General features: G+C 35.2%; 1 protein-coding gene across 1 annotated transcript in view; it reads right to left on the bottom strand.

Annotated features, from left to right (window-relative positions):
- The window catches only part of LOC128025995 (protein eyes shut homolog), a 171,545-nt gene that overhangs the window by 70,478 nt on the left and 79,330 nt on the right, over positions 1-21,737 (bottom strand). Inside the window, exons 26-31 of the mRNA XM_052612653.1 lie at positions 18,441-18,640; positions 15,031-15,155; positions 12,847-12,971; positions 11,783-12,008; positions 786-970; positions 558-649 (exon numbers count right to left, since the gene is read on the bottom strand). Coding sequence (XP_052468613.1) covers positions 558-649; positions 786-970; positions 11,783-12,008; positions 12,847-12,971; positions 15,031-15,155; positions 18,441-18,640 — 953 coding nt within the window. The remainder of the gene's footprint in view (positions 1-557; positions 650-785; positions 971-11,782; positions 12,009-12,846; positions 12,972-15,030; positions 15,156-18,440; positions 18,641-21,737) is intronic.

Genomic DNA, 21,737 nt, shown 5'->3' with positions numbered 1-21,737 from the left:
GCAGCGCTGTCCTTCAGAGACTCCGAATCTGATCAAATCTTTCAATGACTGTTACCTTGCATTTTACTTTCTGCTGAATCGGATGAAAAGAAAAGAAACCTAATGGACCTGTGTGAATTGTGCTTCCAAACATCAAAGACCTTTCAGCAATCATTCAGCTCTCAATCCACATACCCAGGCCTGACAATTCTGGGGTTATACTGCACCCATTTACAAATGTAAGTACAGAAATACTCCCCATCATGTAAATGAATAACATGATATGTATATTACCTGTACTCAGGCCTCTGTTAGGATCTCAGTGGCATTAGATTGGCTGCCACACGTCAGTCGTCCAGTTATTGTAAACTTTTTCGTGTAGAATAAATTAATCATGACTGACTATCAACAGAGAATTTCTATACTCTATTTACTTTCTGTGGTCTATTTCAATTTATAGCGAAGCTCCAAAAGCTACTTTACATTAACGACCAGTTTCACCATCTTCTTATACATCTGATTCATTTTAAACTCTATGATCACAAACTATCTGGATACTGGAGGAGAAATTCTCTTACCTCAATAGCAGCACATGCTCATTTCCATCAGCAACCTGCTGTGCTGCATTGATCCGCTGAGCTCCCTCCTTTTGGTTGCACAAAAAGTCATACTAGAGTGTGTGGGAAAAGTATGTATCAGTATTTTCCATTTAATTATTCCTTGTGCATATTCTTTGATTTCTAAAGGTAATGACATTGCCATAAAAAAAAAAAAAAAAAAAAAAGTATATGCACTTGCAGAATTACCTGAAGCGTTCCATTGGAAACGTGGAGTTTGATGAAGAAGATGCCTTTTATGGTACTGGCTGAATACAGCAGGGTTCCGTACATGGATTCAGTAAGGAATCTCACCGTGACACTGAATGCAGCACCGACTTCAATGCCCTCAAACTCCAAAAAGGATTTCCCAGAATATCTCCCAAAACTAATATCTGCAGGAGAGAAATGTAGGCAGTTAAGCATAGTGCCATCGTAGCTTCACTGAACAGTATAAAGTCGACATTTGTGTGGATGTTTGCCGCTATCTGGAACCAAAATATGTAAAGTTATCTAAGTTTTTATTTAATTATGGGGGTTAGTAAACAAAAACAACCTATTTTTCATAATACTTTTAAATTAAATATATATTTATTACAATAATATTTCATCCTGGTACAAGAAAATGTAGCCTCACACTACAGTAAATCTTAATAAGAAATAATGTCACAGAACCTTTTTTATTGAGTAATTCCAAATTAACAGTGGGCAACACAACTTTATTCATATTCTACACTGTATGGGAACATGAGTGAATAAGAATAGAAAATCTGAATAAACTCTGAATAAAAATAATGAGTAAAATCTGAATAAACTGGAATAAATTATGTCTCACATTTTTATATTATACTTTTTATAATAATTAGTGAATATTTAAACTTTTTACCCTGCAAATCAAAATATTTCATTCTGACACTATCCCTTTTTAATCAACTTTTAATGGACTTAATTGAAACTGAAGAAAGCACATGGGTTACATTGTGAACACCGGAAACCATCAAATAATTGATACTCTCTACATTGAATTCCCCACAGTGAGCCAATATTCCACAATTAAGAAGATATTGTTCTACCAATTTTTTATATTGCAAGGTTACAAAGGAGCACAGTGTTAATGAAACTATGTATGCTAATTATGATAATGTATAGCTCTGAGCAGAAAGAATATGCATTACAAATTAACACAGATTTAAAGCTAACATAAACCAACACTACTAAAATTTTTGCAGTATGCATACTGAGGACAGTTTATTTTGAACCTAATCTACATTGCGAGTAAATCAAACGCATATGCGACTAAATCTTTACCTGGGCGACTAAATGATGTCTAATATTAGCCAACGGCCAATCAATTCTCTTATTTTACTTGCCAGTGTGTGAGTTGGACGCTAAGTGAAAGTTTATCGGTAGTACAGATATATTTTCACTCACCGAACACTGTCTGACTGAACGCTTCAGAGTTTCACTCTCCGTCAAGCGATCTGTGATATTTCAGTTTTCTTTTTTAATGAATGGATGTGCAACGTGAAAGTGCCTGTATTTCAGTTTAAGAACTGCTGGTTTTTCCGGTAGTGGGCGGAGCTAATGCGCAAACGGAAATCTCATTGGCTGGCGCTCACCTATTATCATCCCTGTATCTATTTCAGCAAATCAGTTCGAGCGAACGCACACAACCTGATTAATATTCATAAATTAATCCTTATTGTGTTTTATATTGTTCTTATTAGTAGAATTCGTATCATTATTATCGTATCAGTATTTCAAGTGCAATTTCTTTTTTCACTATATTTAGCAAAAGGATTTTAATTTTTAGTAAATTAAATGGAAATGACAAACTTTTTTAAAGTAAACTGCTAAACAGCTATCAGTACACATTTATAAAATCATAATGCAGTATATTCATTAAAAAATATAGCTAATATTGCTTATTTGTCTAGGATGTATCCTATGCTTCTAAACTTTAAATAATTTCAGAAAAAAAAAAATGGGGGGGGGGGGGGGTGGATTGGTGCTATAAACCTCATTCATTTGACTCGCAGAGAGCCTGTAAAAGCCTGTAAAAGAGGTGGCTGAAAGATCCATGTCTTTCATGTTAAAGGATTTTATGATAATTGTGCCTGGTACAGTAGCTCCTTTCTCTCACAGGAGTGTGATCAAAGCGAAGAGTGACCCATTACCTGCCATGACTTAGTACATTTAAAAGGCAGTTTTTAGATCTGCTTTAATTGGGGGGGAGACTGAAGAATAACTCTCCCGAGGAAGTCTATTCCAATTAGTGGTAGGAAAGAGCTGCTCGTCTAATGTTTTCTGCTGTCAGTAGATTCTGTGAAGCCACTGATGTTCACCTCAAAATGTCCTTACCACTGTACTGCATCTGTCATGTTTAGACATGGCATAAAATCATTCATCCATAATGAAATCTAAATGCATTATATGTTTAACATTTCAAAGAATACAATTGTTCAAATGCAAAAAAAAACTAAAAAAAAAAGCACAGGAACATGCCAACATTAATCATTTTTTGCATTCCAAGAGCTGATAAAGTTAAATAAAGGCCTTTTTTTCTCCAGCATGTGCATCGTAAATGAGAGTAGCTTGCTTTGAGAAGGCCTAAGAAGATCACTCTACTGCGTAAACCTCTTTCTGTCAGCTTGAGGAACCTCAGCCCTGTACCATGAGGGTTTTTAGCACAAATGAACAGTAACCCACATGATACTTGCAGCAGCACATGGCTTGCCAAAAAAGGCACATAAATTCTCTTCGAAAAGATAGCGAGAGTGAGTGACTGTCTGAGAAAATTATACCATCTTATTACATGCCTCATTTTAAGCCATGATGTCCTGCTCTCTGTCATCCGTATCAGCCGGCAATTATGGGACATTTTCAGAGACTTCCACCCTCTTTGAGATAGATCATTTAGGGCACTGATGCGGACAAACTTAAAAGACCGGCTCTGACTTGAGCAATTTGGCCTAAGCATTAGCATTGGTCTGGAGTTAATGCCCTTCAATCTCAAACAGTTCCTATGAAAGGTCTCGCCTCTGGGTATTTTGCAATGAAACGCTCAATAATGTGGACCTGCCTGTGGTATTTCTCCCTGCCCGTGATTGACCAATGCTAGGCTACAAAACAGAACACGAGTTTTGAGATTGCTGTCACGATTAATGGATCTACAGCAGATGAGGGCTTTATCAATATTTGCTTGACTTTAAATCTTTTTTAATGCAGAAATCTTTTGATCTGCCATTGAAGGTCTCCGGGGCACTTTGTTGATTAAGGAGCTTGTAGAAAAATCCCTGTGCATCTGCTAAGTCCTGCACTCCATAACAGGACAAATATCTCCGAGTGAGGCCTGTGACTGAAAGATTGGAGACTTATCGGGAAACGAGAGGCTGTGATCTCTGATTAATGAGGATGAATGCAGGGCGACTACAGAGCGTCTACCTTCTCCCTCCCCTGGTGTTCCAGGCAGGTTTACCAGTGTTGATGATGGAAAATTACCCCTCTGAGACTGAGGGATTCATTAATTTGAGATGCTTGTTTGGACTGATATAAGGCTTTCACACAGTCCGTGATTGCTGTCGGGAGACAAACACTCACCTCATTAGCAATTAACTCCAGATCCCATCATGAAATCTGCATTTTAGCCACTAACTTCCCCACGTGCTTGGCACTGTATGCTCTCACTGGTTCTTTAACATTGAAATCATTGAAAACCAGTCAATAGGGACATGGGACTGCGAGCTCATTCAGCCCTTATTATCAACAGAGAGAGCTAGGAAAGACACACTAGAGGAAATCTCGAACCTAAAACTCTTATTGGGTAAAATAAGTCCGCAAACACTTTGAAGGTGTACTTATTGCTCATGTTTTTGAAATGCTGACTCTGCTGGATCGCTGCCAGTTGCGCTGATGAATACCATTATGGGATGTATAAATATAGATCTCTGTAAAGGGAAGCACAAGAGAGAGTGTGGAAAAGATCAGCGTTTTCGTTATGGCCATTCAAAAACAGTGTTGTTTAATGAATGAATGGTAAGCCATCCATTCATTAAAACTGTAGAAGCAAGGAAAGTACTCATGAAATATTGTATATACAAATACAAGACAAACTTTGCACTTATGCACCCTTTTTCCAACATAATCAGCTGCTTCTTTTACATTTAAATTGTGGCACATAACTCACCTGTACCACTTGTGCTATGAATGACACCTCAAAATGTGAGACCTTTTTTCTATGCGATTGTGATTTGTTGCCTGGCAGACCATAAAACATGAAAAAAGGAAGGACCCTATCTTTTGAAAGGCTATCATTTAGGTAGTAATATGCACACTTTATGTACGAATATTCATACTAGAGTGTACACTAGGGCTGCACGATGTGTGGTTTAAGCATCAATAATCGCGATGTACGAATCCACGATAGTCACATCGCAGGATGTGCGATGTAGGCTGTCATAGTTGATCCGTTTTTCATTAACTGTATGGGCCAGAGAGCGCGCGCGCGAGATAGAGAGAGCGCGAGCGCGTGGCCGCAAGCGTCTCAGCTGCGTGGCGTGTCTGTTTTTAATTCGGCTCCCATGTTAACAGGTTAGAGCTTGTAGACAGGGGGCAAGGCACTCGACCGGAAGTTGAAGTCGGGCGGGGGCTGCCATCTTTTAGCAGAACTTCACTTGCGTTAGCATTCCCATTGACTCCCATTCATTTTGGCGTCACTTTGACAGCGAATAACTTTACATCTGAGGCGTTTAAAGACTCCGTTTGTCCATTATTTATTTCTAAAGATACACGACAATGTATAAAGGGCTCCATTACCTTCTATGTTACATTATGGCCCCGTATAAACAGTTTTTATAAAAAATAGGCTAACGATTGCGTCATAACCACTCGTCCCTCTGTCGCATTACCGTACAGACAGGAGGAGAAGCTCGCAGGCAATTAACTTAATATGGCGTACTGGCGTTACATTTTAAAATACTATACAAAATAATTAATCCGAATACTTACTCCTGCTCACTCACGACAAAGAACTCCCCGCTCAAGCTCGCCGTCTCTGCAAGATTAACGATGGCAGTTTGCACGCACAGCCACTTAGAAGATTTACAGGTTGCTGACGTCGTCAAGCTTAGTTTGAGTCTGCGCGTCAGAAATGGAAGTGCTAAAAAACGCTAAAAATGGGCTTCAATTGTCTCAGTTGAATTCCAATGGGGTCGCTGTGTCCATTTCTTTTACTGTCTATGCTTGTAGACTGCCTGCGTGAGACGTGCGCATGCTAGAAATAGAACCGACGCCTATTTTTCACGTGACGCGCAAGCGTGCTGGAAGCGTTTTCAGGCAAAATACAATAGGAAAATATGTTTATATGTCATTTTGTACACAGATTCATATTAAATTATGACATGTTTGAATGTTTGAAAGTCTATAGGTTGACATATATTAAGATATAAATGTAATTTAAAAAGTAAATTAATAATTTATATTATAAATAATTATAAATAATTTTCAAATATTGCACCTGTCACAGGCATGAGAGAAAGAGCGCGCGCACACGAGAGAGAGAGAGCCCCAGCCGCACGCTAAATGTCTTCAAACAACACAAACGCTGTCTTGCTCTCTCTCCCTCACGCATATTAATCAATTGACACGTTGGTGTCGATGTTTAAATAATTAAAAATGAGAATGTAAGTGTGCTCACTCCGTTTTTGTTTGTAAAAAAAAAATAGTTTTCATATCGCAATATATATCGCAGAAAAATAAAATATCGCAATGTAATTTTTTCCCAATATCGTGCAGCCCTAGTGTACACATTAGTATCTAAATGTTACATATCACTACCAGCCCAGTGACAACCCAGCGTACACTTTTTCTGAGAGTGTACCAGCAAAACCAAGCCATAAAACAAACTATAATATGGGTAAAAAAAAGGACCTGTAAGCATATTTGAATGTACATTATAACAAGGCTTAATATGATGAGAGTTCATGTGTAGAAGTGATACTTCTGCACATTAAAATAAGTCATTCATACAGTTAAACTGTTGCAAAAAATTAAAGTGAAATTAAAATGAGATAAATTAAGATTATATTTGTAATGTATCTGTAATACACATATCTAAACAATTATAAATACATTTCACTAGCAGTCTACTTGGGGCAATCTAATTTACACAAAAACATAAATGCAAAAAGTGTCCTAAAGTACGGGGCTCCGCACATGGCATGCAGGGAAAAAAAAGTAGACTAAATCCTGTGCACGATTTATTATTTAATTCCCTTGATTTATAAATTGTGCGCATGATTTACAATTTCATTCCCTTGATTTGCTAAATCGCACATGCAATTTATAAATGAACGAATTAGTAAATTGTGTGCACGATTTAGCAAATCGAAGGAACTAAATATTAATCGTGTACACATTTTAGTACATCGAGGGAACGAATTAGTAAATCGTGTGCACGATTTATACATTTTTTCTTGTATGTCATGTGGGGGGCTCCGTACCAAAGAAATGAAGACAGACATTGGATAAATCATAGATTTGTAAGCCTCATAAGTCTTGTTAATGAGATACAGACTGAGCAGACTGAAACCATGATGAATAATTCAATGCTAGTTATGCAAATAAATTAATGATCATTTTCCTTTATCGTCATCTGATTTATGCCCTGTCTGTGTTTCACGTGATTCATCGGCCCATACATATACTGTACATACGCAAGAATTCACAGAAACTTGTTAGATCGCCTGACATCAACATGCAAAAACAGATCACACGAAACAGGCACATCTGAAGTTTATTTGATATAGGAACTTGATTAAAAATACAACAGTCCTAAAAAAAAAACTTCACATTTGCAGTGAGAAGTACTAGTTTTCCAACTTATACATTTATACATACATATATAATATTCACTTATTCAATATTACTCATTCTAATGTAATAAGTTTTTCCAGAAAATCAGAAAGTTATCTTTTAATCTTCCAAACATGATGGACACAAATGTGAACTCCCATTTTTGTTTTTATACTTTACCAAACTGTTGCATCAACAATTTGTCCAATCGTTGCATATCCACACATCCAAACCAGCATGACCCGACTGCCACTGACTGATCTGAAGATATCAGAGAGGAATATTTCAAACTCCTTTGTCTTTTGTTTCTATCTGAAATAGATTCAGTACGCTGGGAATGCAGAGGAGGAGGAGGAGAAGAGGACAGCAGAAAGAGAGAGCAAAGGTATCATGCAAGATCCTGGCTAATCTATTTATAGCTGCACCTAGGGCAAAATATTTTTTTAGAGAGCGACCTATATAGACATATCGATGAGAGTTTGTTGGTCCATTTGAAAGTTACAGTATATGTTCTTTGTTAAACAATATTTAAAATAAAAATATTACTTAGACAAATTATTATATTCTAAGACCAATGATTAACTGTGGGGCAATGAAATGTAAAAAAAAAATGCTAATTAAAAACTGCATCAAGCATTCAAGGCTTTATCTGCTTTTTAGTTGCAGTCTAGCATCCTGCTCTCATTTTTACATTATTTTACCAATATTTTTATTTATTTATTTGAGGTAGGGGACCTCAACATACATACATTTAAAAAAAAAAAGGATGAATACCAGTACTGTGTATCACTTAGGAATTGGGACTGAATTGACAATGCCTTTTACATTCAAACTGAATTCAAACTGAGGTAGCAAACATACAGAACTGTGAATGGAATTCAATAGAAATGTAATTAATTCACATGAATTTAAATTCTAACTACAAACAGCAATTATTGCCAAGCTAAACTGTGAATATTTACTTGATATATATATATATATATAGAGAGAGAGAGAGAGAGAGAGACAATTCTTAAATTTGACTTAACCACAGAGATGAGAATTACAGATGAAAACCAACCAACCAAACAAACAACCAAAAACCAAACCAAACCAAAACATCAAGCTTTAACCCAGAGATTGATAAATGTGCAATTATTTTATCTACAATTCAACTGCATCTTATCAAGTTTGATTAACTGTTCTGTGAAAGCGATCCCAGTAAGCTGTCCATCAAAAAAAGTGTGTGCGATCCAAAGGCTAAATGGATTTCTGAGCCCAATTTGTGATGATAGATTTATCCCGCTATTTTTGAGTTAAGACAATAGCAGCTTCCTTGAGTTTTATCTTCCATAAAAAATAGCCTCAATTCCACCCTGTCTGGACAATCGCACAGCGATTACTCAGCTAGTGTACCTCTCGGGCACTTGAAGAAAATTCCCATGGATGCCCAGGCGAACCTTTAAAGCTGTCTTGTAGCATTTGTAAATTCATTGATTTCTGTAAAGTGCATGCTTGGTAAATTAACTGCTCTGTTCCCCAAGGGCACTGACTTACACACACTTTGTCTTTCTCAGTAGTGGCTGAAGAAATTAGTGCTGATGGTATCTTAGAGCAAACATTCATGCCGTCATATCCAGACACATTTCTGTGCCCTCAAGAGATCCAAATGCAGTTTCTCAGTTTACTACATTTTTCATTCTGCGGAGAGGTTTAATTCCATTGTGTTGCCTCCCCCCCCCCAGGACCACCATAAAGTCTAACTTAAATGTCAAAATCACTCTCTACGTATGCCAGAAACACATTTACCTTTAATTTGGCCTATTGATCTGTTGTGGTTCACTTTGTAAAGCAGCAATCTTAGATACTGTTCTAGCAGAGCAGCATTTAAAAGATCAAGTGTACAACAGAAACTCACTTGTAACCGAGAGAATGACATCTCATTCTCACCTTTTAATAATCTGAAATGCTGTATTTAGGAGAAGAAGAAGAAGAAAAAAAAAACTCTTGGAAAAAGGCTATGGGCCAGCAGATAAATTCAAATCAATTCAGAAAGAAAGTGAAAAGTCATGCTTTAGGGAAATTTAAGCACATTCATAGCTTTTCTTCTTCTAAAATAACTTGCTTAGACTTTGCTTCACCAAATTACCTTCAGTGATTTGACAAATTTAGCCTCCAGAATCCATTTATTAGTCCATTGTCAGGAAATTGGGCTAGGACGGTTCAATTTCCTAAATGATGTGGAAATTTAGTCCTAATGTTCCACACTGACATTTTGGCTCTCTACAATTCATTCATTGCTACCAATGTGCGTTTTGTGTCACTGTCAATAAACATCATAAACCATAGCACATAATTCCTAATTAGCTGTAATTTTTCCCAGCGAAAACTAATTGAGTTTGTTCAAACTATTGCTTCTTCGGAGAACATTAGTGGAACAAATGTGGAAAAAACTCTTATTATCAGACATAACACAGATGGTGAGTGTTTATCTTACTAACCTTTAGGGGCTCCCAGCTCATTTTGGAACAGAGCAAAGCAAAATGTAGGTTATTTGGAAAATGTTTACGGAATACACATTTCAAGGACTTTGTCAGACATTATGTTGCCTGTGGTAATGTATCTGTATGTTATTGTAGTCACTAATACCACAGGAGAGAGCAAAGGCAATTTTAAAATTCACAAATAAGTTCTCTCTCTCTTTGACTGAGAAAAAGCAGTGTGATCATCTCATTTTAGGAGAAATTATATAATATGTTAAAGGTCCTATGACATGAAAATTTCACTTTCTGAGGTTTTTTAACATGAATATGAGTTCCCCTAGCCTGTATATGGTTCCCAAGTTTCTAGAAATTTGAATCGGTGTAAATCGAGATTTTTCTATCTTTCTCTGCCTTTGAGAAAATGGAAGCTCAATCAGGCTGATCTTGAATCTCCTCGTTGTGACGTTGCAACGAGAATTGTTACCTCCCCTTTCTCTGCTTTGCCCGCCCAAATATTTACATATAATTCAGCATAGGCGTTACAAACAGACTTTTATGATATGGATTCGACAGCACCGGCACAAACAGTGAGTAACAGTGTTCATTAATGCCTGATCTGTGATCAGTGATTTCTGATGTGTAGCTAATCATTCAAGTTTACACAGACTTTCTTTCTAAATCGTTTAATACTGTTTATGCATCAGTGAATCAAGCCAGTGACTAAACGATCAACTTCGCGTTGTTTCTCTTAGTAGCATGAAACAAATCTGTTATTTAAATTGTGATTTAACTACAGAGAGCGATCAAAGAATGCTCCCTTTTTTTCCGGAGCTGTTACACATCGCTAGTATATCTGCACACTTGCCCAAACTGCCGTTACAATGAATGACGCTGTTATGCTGCACAACGGAGCTCTTACTGTATTCATGTGTTTGCTGTTAGCTGTGGTGAAAGCATTTTGTGAGAGAAAACGTGTTGCAATAATGACGAGATCACTGCATTCACGCGATAAACAGACTCTGTCTACTCAATGCTCATCACTGCAGCCTTTCATGTGATGGGAAAAGATCGAACATTTTTTTATATAATCCACACTTCCATGATTCGTTAATCTCGATAGATGTAATAGTAAAAAAAATAAAAAAAAATAAAAAAAAATAAAAATAAATAAATATATATATATATATATATATATATATATATATATATATATATATATATATATATATATATATATATATAAAACGTTATATTTGAGAGGGGTTTCCACATGCCCTTTAAACAGAGCATTCAAGCCAGAGGGCTAATATCAGGATGTAAAAATGCTTTTTATTTCTAAATTTTAAATGTAAAAATCATACTAACAATATAAGTACACCTAAGAGAACATTAAAAAGCTTTTAAAGATAAGGAAATGATCCATGTCATGGGACCTTTAATATATAATATATAATATATTATATTATATATAAAACTGATATTGAGAAATAAAATAAAAGATTCAAACACCTAAAACCAGAATTTCATCAAAGCATTGACTTAAAAATAATTATACTGTAGGTTCCAGTAGGTTCAAGATTTGACTTTTATTTGATCTTGTGGGCTCCCTTTTTAGATATTGTTAAATATTCTGAAAAAAAAAAAAAAAAAAAAAAATAAATAAATATATATATATATATATATATATATATATATATATATATATATATATATATATATATATATAGAGTTTGCATGCTCTTCATGAGAAATTGACTGTGACTCAGAGAGATTTCAGATTCAAAACCAAAAACTATTCATGTAAGAATTTTATGTGGATTTTATGAGGCTGCTAAAAATATTCAGAAGTATTACAAAACTAGAAAATATTGCATATGCGGTTTTAATACCAACCTGTCGGCAGCTCAGTGTTTTGGAAGCTCTCCACAGGTGCTAAAGTGGGTTGTAACTCTGGGATGGGGTTGATGGTTCTCCACGATACAACAGAGATTGGAGGAACAGTGGATGTGTTGGTATTCAGAGGGACACAGCTGACATTGTTGATGCCATCCTTACAGGAAAACCCATCAGGGCATGACTGGATCAAGCAGTCATCATAATTATATTCACAGTTTTTCCCCTGAAACACACAATAAAGACATTTCTCACAACAAAAATCTTTTCTCTAAGTGTTTTTGAAATGCCTGCTGGGATATGGTTTGATGCCACACTCAACCGTATTGTCAGTACAATAACAAGGCAGTCAGGCTTTCTGGAATAATTGCACTAGTATGTGGCATTTATGGTGAGGAAGTACAAAGTTTGATGCAATATGCTGAAATAAGTGCAGTGTTCACAACTAAAGGCTGAGGACATTAGAATTCAAGCATAGTGCAGAACTAACATTTGGCCGAATATGAGTGTAAATTACAGTAAGCCCAGCAGGAGCAACTATGCTTTTAGCTGTACGGGTACCTATATATGTACGAGTGGAAATTGCTTTGAGACTTAATGAGCGATGATATGTTTTCATATGTAAAATTACCTGTAGTATGTATAACAACTAGTGTGTAAATAAAGTATATATATAGTACTTTATGTATATAATATCTTATTGCTCATCTTTTTGTTTAACGGTACTTCGGCAGGCTGTTTCAACAAGCAATGCCGCAGAAACTACAATACAAAATAGGTAAACAGTGTGCAAATTCTACCATTGATAAGTGACATCTGTGCTTCCCCGTACTTGAAAATCACCACTGGCACATTGAATACTAATAAACCCTGCTGCCTACCGTCCTGAGGATGTCAAGGATATTTAAAGGCCATTGCAATATTGGAATGGAAACAAACGGATGGCGAAGGCCTGACAGGAGAAAGACAAACAGGATTGCGTCTCTCTCAAAATCACCTCAGGGGAAGATGAAGAGCTCACGGAGGAGGAGGGGGTGTGTTGAGGGGGACTCAGTGAGACTTACCACAAATCCAGGCCGACAGAAGCAGGTGTAGCCATGGCCAGGCTCATTCTGGATGCACATTCCCTGGTTGCATGGTTGCAGCAAGCACTCATTAATGTCATCTTCACAGTGAAGGCCTGTCCAACCTGCCAGGAACAAAAACCCAGAGTGCCACAGTGAGCCCACCCCATAATCAACAACATCCCACCTCTCCATGCCCTCCCCTGTCTCAAAAGTTTTCTACATTTCCACAATGGAAAGCATCCACTCACACACATACAGGCTGAAAATATTTTAATATTGTATGAGGCTTGTGTCTGTTTCAGTAGCCTGCAAGAGTAAATTACTCCCCGGAGGAACCTAAGTGATTTTTGCATTGTGGAATCAAGATGCATGAAGCCGAGACTTTTCATAAACATGGATCTCTCTTGTTCTTTAGACAGGCTAAGAAGAAGGTAAACAGGTAAAAAAACCAAACAAAACATTGACAGAAAGTATTAAGAAACATGTACTGCATTTCGTAAAAAGGGTTCCCACACTGAACCTCCAAGACACTTTCATGACTGTCCCCGTCATTCATCATAACTGGATAGGGATCAGTGTTAAAAAAAAAAAAAAAACTTATAAAATCATTTTATTTTTATTTTTATTAATTTGTCTGCAATAACAAAGATCAGATGAAAATGTGCATCATAGCAATTAAACAATTTTAATTAGACCATAGTGCTAATAAAACTATGAGGATAAATTTTAAATAAAATTAGGAATATATGTATCATGAAAAAGTCTGGTTCAAAAAACTTTTGTAAATTTAAATATATTTTGTAATTTATTCCTGTGATGGCAAAACTGAATTTTTAACATAATTTACTCCAGTCTTAAGTGTCACATGAATAAATCAATCTAATATGCTGATTTGCTGCTCAAGAAACATGTATTCTGATGTTTTTATGCAATCAATCAAAATAACATGAATGTACAAGTTAAACGCTAGTCAGAATAAATAGCCAATAACTAAAACTGATGTTTTTACATTAACACTCTTAATTATTACTTCAAATAAATTGTTTTCAATTGATTTCCCAAACCCTTTCCATCTGCCACTGGTCAGGACAAACAGATAGTTCCGTCCTCAAACTGAGTCAATGTTGCTGTGTCAGGTTGGTCGGCATACACAAACAAACAGAGCATTGTTTTGATAGCTTGCAATGTTTGCATTGTCTCTGCATATTAAACTAGGAAGAAAGTATTTCAATTTGGAGAAAATGCAAATCATCAAGATGTTACTTATTGTCATTTACCCTTACGAAAGGAAAATATATTTACCAATATATTTCTTAAAATATATTATGATATATTGTAATATATTATTTAACCTTTTTATTTTCTAATATTTTATATATTTGAATACATTTAATAATATATTGATGATACATATATTATATAATATATTGCAAAATATACAAATGATTGCCGCTTTCAATATATTGCAATATATTGGAAAAAATAAATATATATAAGAATATATGCCTAATATATTACATGATATTTTCCAATATACTGCGATATATTTTTGTTTCATAAGGGTACTGTGTTTTACGTTTGCAGTTGGTTCAAGCTCCAGTGGCTCAGCTTCTTTAAGGAAAGCGCAAATATGAGTATCAAACCAGCCTTGATTTCACTACATTGGCTGCTGGCCAAATATATTTTGATTTTAAAATTCTACTGTTTGTTTTTAAATCTCTTCAAAATCAGGCAACAGTACTACTGCATCTGATCTGTTACACCCTTACACTCTGCCAGTTCTGAACTGCTGAAGTTTGCTCTCAAGACTTACTTAGTTATTTTCTTTGCTGTTTAATATTTCTTGATTTGTTGTTTTATGATTTTACTTTCATGAAGATCACCCATTTTACAGCTTGTGTTTTATTGTTTGTAATCTTTCATTCTGTGTTTTTTACATTTTCTTCTGTATATTTTCTTGTTGGACAGCACATTGGTCAGCTTGGTTGATTTTTAAATTGTGCTATATAAATAAACATTGTATTGTATTGCATTAACCCCTGTCTATGGCAAAAATGCCATATTGAGTGAAAGCCTATTACAGTACATACAGTATGATGTCAATAAGAGGTAAACCATATTCGAATGGCATATACATTGCAATATATTGTATATTTTCTATAATATAGAAAATAGCCTCACCTGGTCGACAGTGACATTGGTAGCCATTGATGAGGTCTTGGCAGATGGCCCCATGAAAGCAGGGCTCAGAGCAGCATTCATTCATCTCTACCTCACAGAAATCTCCAACAAAACCTGGCAGGCAGCTGAATAAAAACATTCCTCTTTTAAACATGGCACAGAGAATCAGATGTTTTGATTCTCTAAAAAGCATGTCTCTTTAAAAGGTTGAACAGAAGGCTACGACTTTCTGAGCCACGGCCTTGAGCCCATCAAAAAAGCAAATATTCAAAAGGAAAAACTATAATTAATGACAGACATATGGTCAGCTAAGCTCATGAAAGCCCTGCCACACAGATGGTGAGCAAACTGAAAAATCTCTTATTAACAGAGTTTGTTGGCATGTAGCAACATTTCTAAATATCTCCTGGAATTTTTTAAGTTTGGTTCAATTATCTGTACTTTTAAAAGTCAAGTTCTGGAAAATGACACCCAGTTGACATATGGTGATTGTATGTGTATTCAGTGCATTCTGTAGTCATGATGATTTCACTGCGCAGACTGATGATTACAAACAGATATTTTGGTATACTACAGAGCTCTGAGCGGTTCACTAGCAGTTCAAACACTAAAATACATATTTTAAAGGTTAGAAATGACAAATTTAGCTTTTTACAGTGCTTAAAAAGATTTAAAAACGCTTCTACATAAATTATAAATCAACTAACATGGAAAGGCATAATTCAAAACAAACAGGCAAATGTTTGCTCTGTCTCCACACCGGGAAAAAAGAGATTTCAGCTATCAAACAAAGAATCAAATCTGTAAGAATATCCATAGATAGTAGGTCAAGATGAACGACACAGATACTCTTTCCAAAGTGTCCAGAGATTTCTTAAAATAGATTCTGCATGGACTAGTCAGGGGGTTCGCCTAAATAAATAAATAACCTGAGTTTGTGAACACAGATCTCACCAGAAACCATGCAAATTTATACAGCCCCAAAAAAACATTTCAATATACATAAAAAATATTTTGGTCTTCTGTATTATCGGTTCTATTCATCACACACACACACACACACACATGCACACACTCTCCAAGACACTTGAAGAAACCTTCCTACAAAGCTACCTAAAAAACTATGCGCACGTGTACCAAGGAAAAAAGGTCTACTAGGCCTACTGTAGCTTTGAAGGTAGGTTTCTTTAGGTGTCTTGGAGATGTTGTCGTGGTTCTTCTGGTTTAATTCTGTCTCCGTTTTTTTCTGTTTCTTCAAGTAATTACAGATGGACTGGATGATGGAGAGAACAGATCTCTGTTCTCTAATCACTCCTTCTGCATACAAAAATCTTACTGGATTATTACAATTAATGGCAAAGGGAATGTTTGGAAATGTAAACTGATATTTCCTACTGACACACTAAAGCAAAAGATAGAAATAACAGGCTTAAAAATTTATATTCTGATTTACATATATATAAGATTCACATCATTATACTGTTGGGAGCATAAGATAGCAAAGCAATGTTTTTCACATTAAATGTTTATATTCAATATTCCAGGCAATTTGTAGGTTCCAGACAATTTTTTTTCTATACATTTTCCTTTGTAAAATGGATATGAGAAAATATGTATATATTATGTTATATTTTTTTATTTTGTATGCTTACTAGTGCCTGCATTTAATAGGCATTTAAATTAAATCAGAGTTTGACAGTTGCAGGAAACTTCCAACTAAACCGATCTTTGCCAAAAGATTTGTACCAAGATTCTCAACTATGGTATGAAAGATATCAGAGAATGACTTGATATACTATTTTACACAGTGTGTAATGGGCTTTCCCATTGTAATTAATCTATCTATTCATTGTCTCTAATTTCCATATTAATGTGTTCTTTGGGCAGCATGTAATAACAAATAATTTTATATCTGATATTTCATAGAAAATGTACTTATTACTTCTCCATAAAATGCCTGATAAGCATGCAGTATATCCTGGGCTATATACATATTTAATATATATGCAATCAGTTTATGCCTAATAAGAGGCATTTTTTTTCTTTCTTTTTTTTTGGTAGCTTTAATGGATTTCATATCAGCCTTCAATCTGTTCTGAATCTTTAACATTATACAAAATGATGTTGGCTGATTTAAAATTGAGCTCCAATTTTTGGTCTCTAAAATGTGTGCTTTTGTCCATTACCAAATGAGACAGGCTTTAATACAATCGGTCTGCGAGTCATTAGTCTGCAAGTGATTTCAAATGAGAGTAAACACAAAGTGAGACGGGGGCGTTTGTTTTCCATTTGAGAAAATCAATCCAATGAGGCCTCATTTGGACAGACAATGCTTTCTCATTCCACAGCTGTCTTTCTGTCCGTGCATCTGTCCACCTGACACAATGAGAATTGCAAATAGCATTATCGCCTGGGCTAATCAGAGACTCAAGACAGGGGCCATATTCACATTAGAATATTGTCTTAGGAGGAAGAGATAATGAGATATATTATGTGTTGGATGGGCCCTTTTATGCAGAATGTGGACCACAAACAATTTTTAGCCTTTTAGTTCAGCGATAATGTTGTAGCAGCTGCTGCATAATCATCCACTCTGGCAGACCTTTAGAAAGAACCAAGAGAAACTGTGGAAATGTCTTATTGGGATTGTATAGCAAGTTGTAACTAATTACACATTATATATTTTAAAATAAAGTACATGTAAGTTTGTTGAGCCTGCTCTTACTTGTTAATGGTTTATTGTTTGTGAAAAAAATACACAAATAAATATTTGTGATTATGTTTTTTATAGTTTCACTTAAGAAGGTTTCTGCAGGTCTGACCAAGGTAAATGTAAGACTTTTTTAAAAAAGCATTTAAAGACCAAGTAAAGAAAACTTTAGGAATAAATTAACATGTTAATGTTGTCTTAAAGAACATGTCTAAAAATGTGAATACTGTACATATGCTCACTACCACTGGATTACGGAAAGAAACAACTTTAAATTCAAACTTTCAAACTATTCAAACTTAATTTTTCATTTCCCCATTTTATGCCCCCAAAACAAAAATACTGAGCTAGTCATTCTTCTTCTTCTTCTTCTTCTTCTTCTTATTATTATTATTTATTTTAATTTTTTTGCAATGCATGCAATATTTAAATGCCATTACTTAATTAATTGAATACTTTCTACTCTGGTTTAAGACTTTAAAGGCCTTAATCTGTGTTTCCAAAAAGCATTGTAAGTATAAGTAGATTGAAGTAACCACTGCCTTCAATAGTCTCTACAATCAAGTTCTTTTTTTCAGTGCAGCCCTGGATAGGAAATGCTGTTCACAAGGCCCAAGACATTAGGATGGCAACTGGAACAACATTGTTAAACATCATACACATAAAAACCTAAAGTTCCATCTGGAGTCTTGTTTTTTACCTGCACGTGAAATTGGCCCCTGGTCCATCCACACATGTCCCTCCATTGAAACATAGGGAGAAATTATGAGACGTCTGCAGACACACATTCTGGTCAATCTCACAGTTCTTCCCAGTGAAACCTTCTGCACATATGCAGGCGTATTTGTCCAGAAGATCCACACAGGAGCCTCCATTAAGACAAGGATGAGTTTCACACTCCTAAATGTAAAAGGTAGAAATAAGGGACTTCTGAAAGAAATCAATGTTCCTGTGGCTCAGTGGTAGAGCATTGCATTAGCAGCACAAAAAGGCAGTGGGTTCAATTCCCAGGGAACACACAAACTGGTCAAAAAAAATAATTATAGCCTGAATACTACTGTAAGTAGCTTTGGATAAAAGCGTCTGCTAAATGCATAAATGCAAATGTAGGGAAATTTGCAATTAACCAAGTCAGATTTAGTATCAGAATTAACCAATACCCCATGCATACTAATGATTTCTTTACACACAACCAATAATACGAGTAAATTTCAAGGACTGGTAGGCAAATGTTTACTATAAATTTTTACTGAATCACTTGTTTATTGCTTGATCGTACCATTTTCCTAGGGCACTAATACAGATTTTACTGCAGGCACACAGCTAAATTTAATTACATTTCTGTGATTTAAAAATTTTCATACAAAAAGGATATATGGTACATTAGTGGTGTTGATACTGCAAGTGAGGATACAAACAGATCTCGTCCTATAGTCATTACGGGAGCAAACAGCAGCTAATGATTTATTCTAAACAAGCCTCTGAAGTCCTCCAAGCAGCCAAGTGTTTCGTCTCAGGGGTACATTTAAGGCCATGCTAGGTATTAAATCAATTAGGGATAGAAGCATTTTAATCAGACATTAGTGTTTAGATGATCCTGTGGTTGTTATTCAGAAAAATAATTCCCACCATCTAAACCATGCAGGAATATATACAGTATGTACAATATCCAAGATTTACTAAACTGAAGTATTTACATTTCTGATGTGGGAATTATGAGCAGCATAATATGACAATGTAATAACTTTACACGTGAAATACATATACAATCTATTCTCAAAAAGCAAACAAACTTACCATAGCATTGATAGAATTTCATAATACAATATCATGATTACTGTGCATTAAATTACAGTCTTTTGCCTTTCAGTTCTTGATTTCTCTCTCTTCTCAGGAGATTATAGTGCTCCATTTCCCTTTTTAAGCATCATAAAAGTCTAACTTAACCCGACAATATGTCTGACCTTTCCATCCTATCATTGTTGTCATTGGAAGTTTAGAATATGTAACTACAGTAGGCCATATATTATATTTCAGGAGATCAGGTAGAATGAAGCTTCTGTCTTTCTCAGTCTCTTATGAAGTGCTGTCATTTATAACCAATTCACCTTCATTACTGTAACTATAGGGAGAAATTAGGTGATCTTCAATTCGTAGAGTTTAATAATTTCTGAATGTTTGACAGTAAACTCATATGACAAAATGAGTCAATGAGAAAGTTTTACAATGGTATATTTAAATTCCTTCTTCAAAATATTGCACTGACAATGAAAAGCACTCATCTACACCTGTATATCGGAATAATATGCTTTGTCATACTACTACAAGATAACTCAAAATTGAGTTCTTGAAATCTGGCTTTTCCTGCTATGATTTAGTGCACCTATGCTCTAATTCAAAGAAAACAGTGTGAAAACTGAAATCAAGCAATTCAACCTTTGTTACTATGTTTTGCTTTTATGAGGCAGAGTCCAGCACAAGCAGTAAAGATATAGAATCTTTATTTATCACCATGCAGGTTCAGTTGAACTTGATTCTGTGACTTTTAGATGTCCCTTGACCAACCCCCCTGATGCAACCTGTGAATAAGTGTCTTTTTTAATTTATGAGCAGAACTTTGAATGATTTAGGTTTGTGAAATGATTGAACACACACAGACACTTACTGTACTTGTTGAGTTGGGGTTAAATTTCTACTTTCACAACAAAATGCCTACAATACCTCACTGCGATACAGCACTTCCGTAATTCACTTAGTACTGTGTCGAATCTTTAAGTAGAATGTCTTTATTCTAATTTGTCAATGTATTGTATTAAAGGGATAGTTCATCCAAAAATGGAAACAATCATCATTTACTTACCTTCAAGTTGTTTCATACCTGTGTAAATTTCTTTCTTCTGGTGAATACCAATGATATATTGAAAAATGTGTGTACCCAAACAGTTGATTATGATCCCGTTTTAGTGCCATGTAAATAAAAATAAATAAATAAATAAAAATAATCAAATATTATGAGATTAAAGTCATAATATTTTGAGAAAAAAAGTAAAATTTATAAAAATTATGTTTTTGAGAGTATAGCCTATACTGCGCATGCAAATGGTCCAGATCGGGAGCACATGGAGAAAATCCAGTGGCCTGGCAACTGATTTGATATGTGTGGGATAATTAGCAGAAGTCATGTGTCATATACTTGCAGGCAAAGTATGCTTGGAAATAATATTTTATGTATTTAAATGCATTCATTATTCGTAATGCACCAGCCACCCAATAATAGCACTAAGCTTTGCGCTTTTGGTACTTTTATTATAACACAAAGTCTCAGTTTACAAATTCTGTCAGTTCTATAGCAAAACACAAACAATATGTCTTACAATAATGTGTTTTAACACTCTTTAATATTATCACTTTAATCTCGTAATTGCTACGACTTAATTCTATTAAATTTTGACTAATTGACTTCATAATTTTGGATTTATTCTCAAAATATTTAGATTTTATTCTCATATTGTTACAACTTTATTTGTGTAATTTATTTACATTTTTATTTCTCAAATTATTACGACTTTAACCTCTTTTAGTTACATGGCACTAAAACGCCGTTGTAGTTGATGGACCCCATTGACTTCCATTGCCACTTTAATGTGAATAAATTATAATGGAATTTTCATTTTTGGGTGAACTATCCCTTTAAATGTATTTACCATCATTGTGTTAAAAGCCGATTTTGTATAGACCTTTGATATGTTCTGCAGTGTGGCTCGACAGACACTGTAATTTATTCCACTTCTGTCATACAGAGAAATTACAATAAACCAACTTGATTTGACGAGGACCTCCAGCTGGGTTTATGCCTGCACACACCACCAATGGCAGCACAACCAATCCACTCCATTTGACATTTGATCACCATTACTGAAATTTTAACACAAGTCAACCCCATTTTACGGAAAAAGGCACTGACAGACACTTTTGGCAGTGCTGGATGTCAAATAGT

The sequence above is a fragment of the Carassius gibelio genome, chromosome A13 (genome assembly GCF_023724105.1).
Source record: "Carassius gibelio isolate Cgi1373 ecotype wild population from Czech Republic chromosome A13, carGib1.2-hapl.c, whole genome shotgun sequence".
NCBI lineage: Eukaryota > Metazoa > Chordata > Actinopteri > Cypriniformes > Cyprinidae > Carassius > Carassius gibelio.
This window is presented reverse-complemented; position numbering and strand designations above follow the sequence as displayed.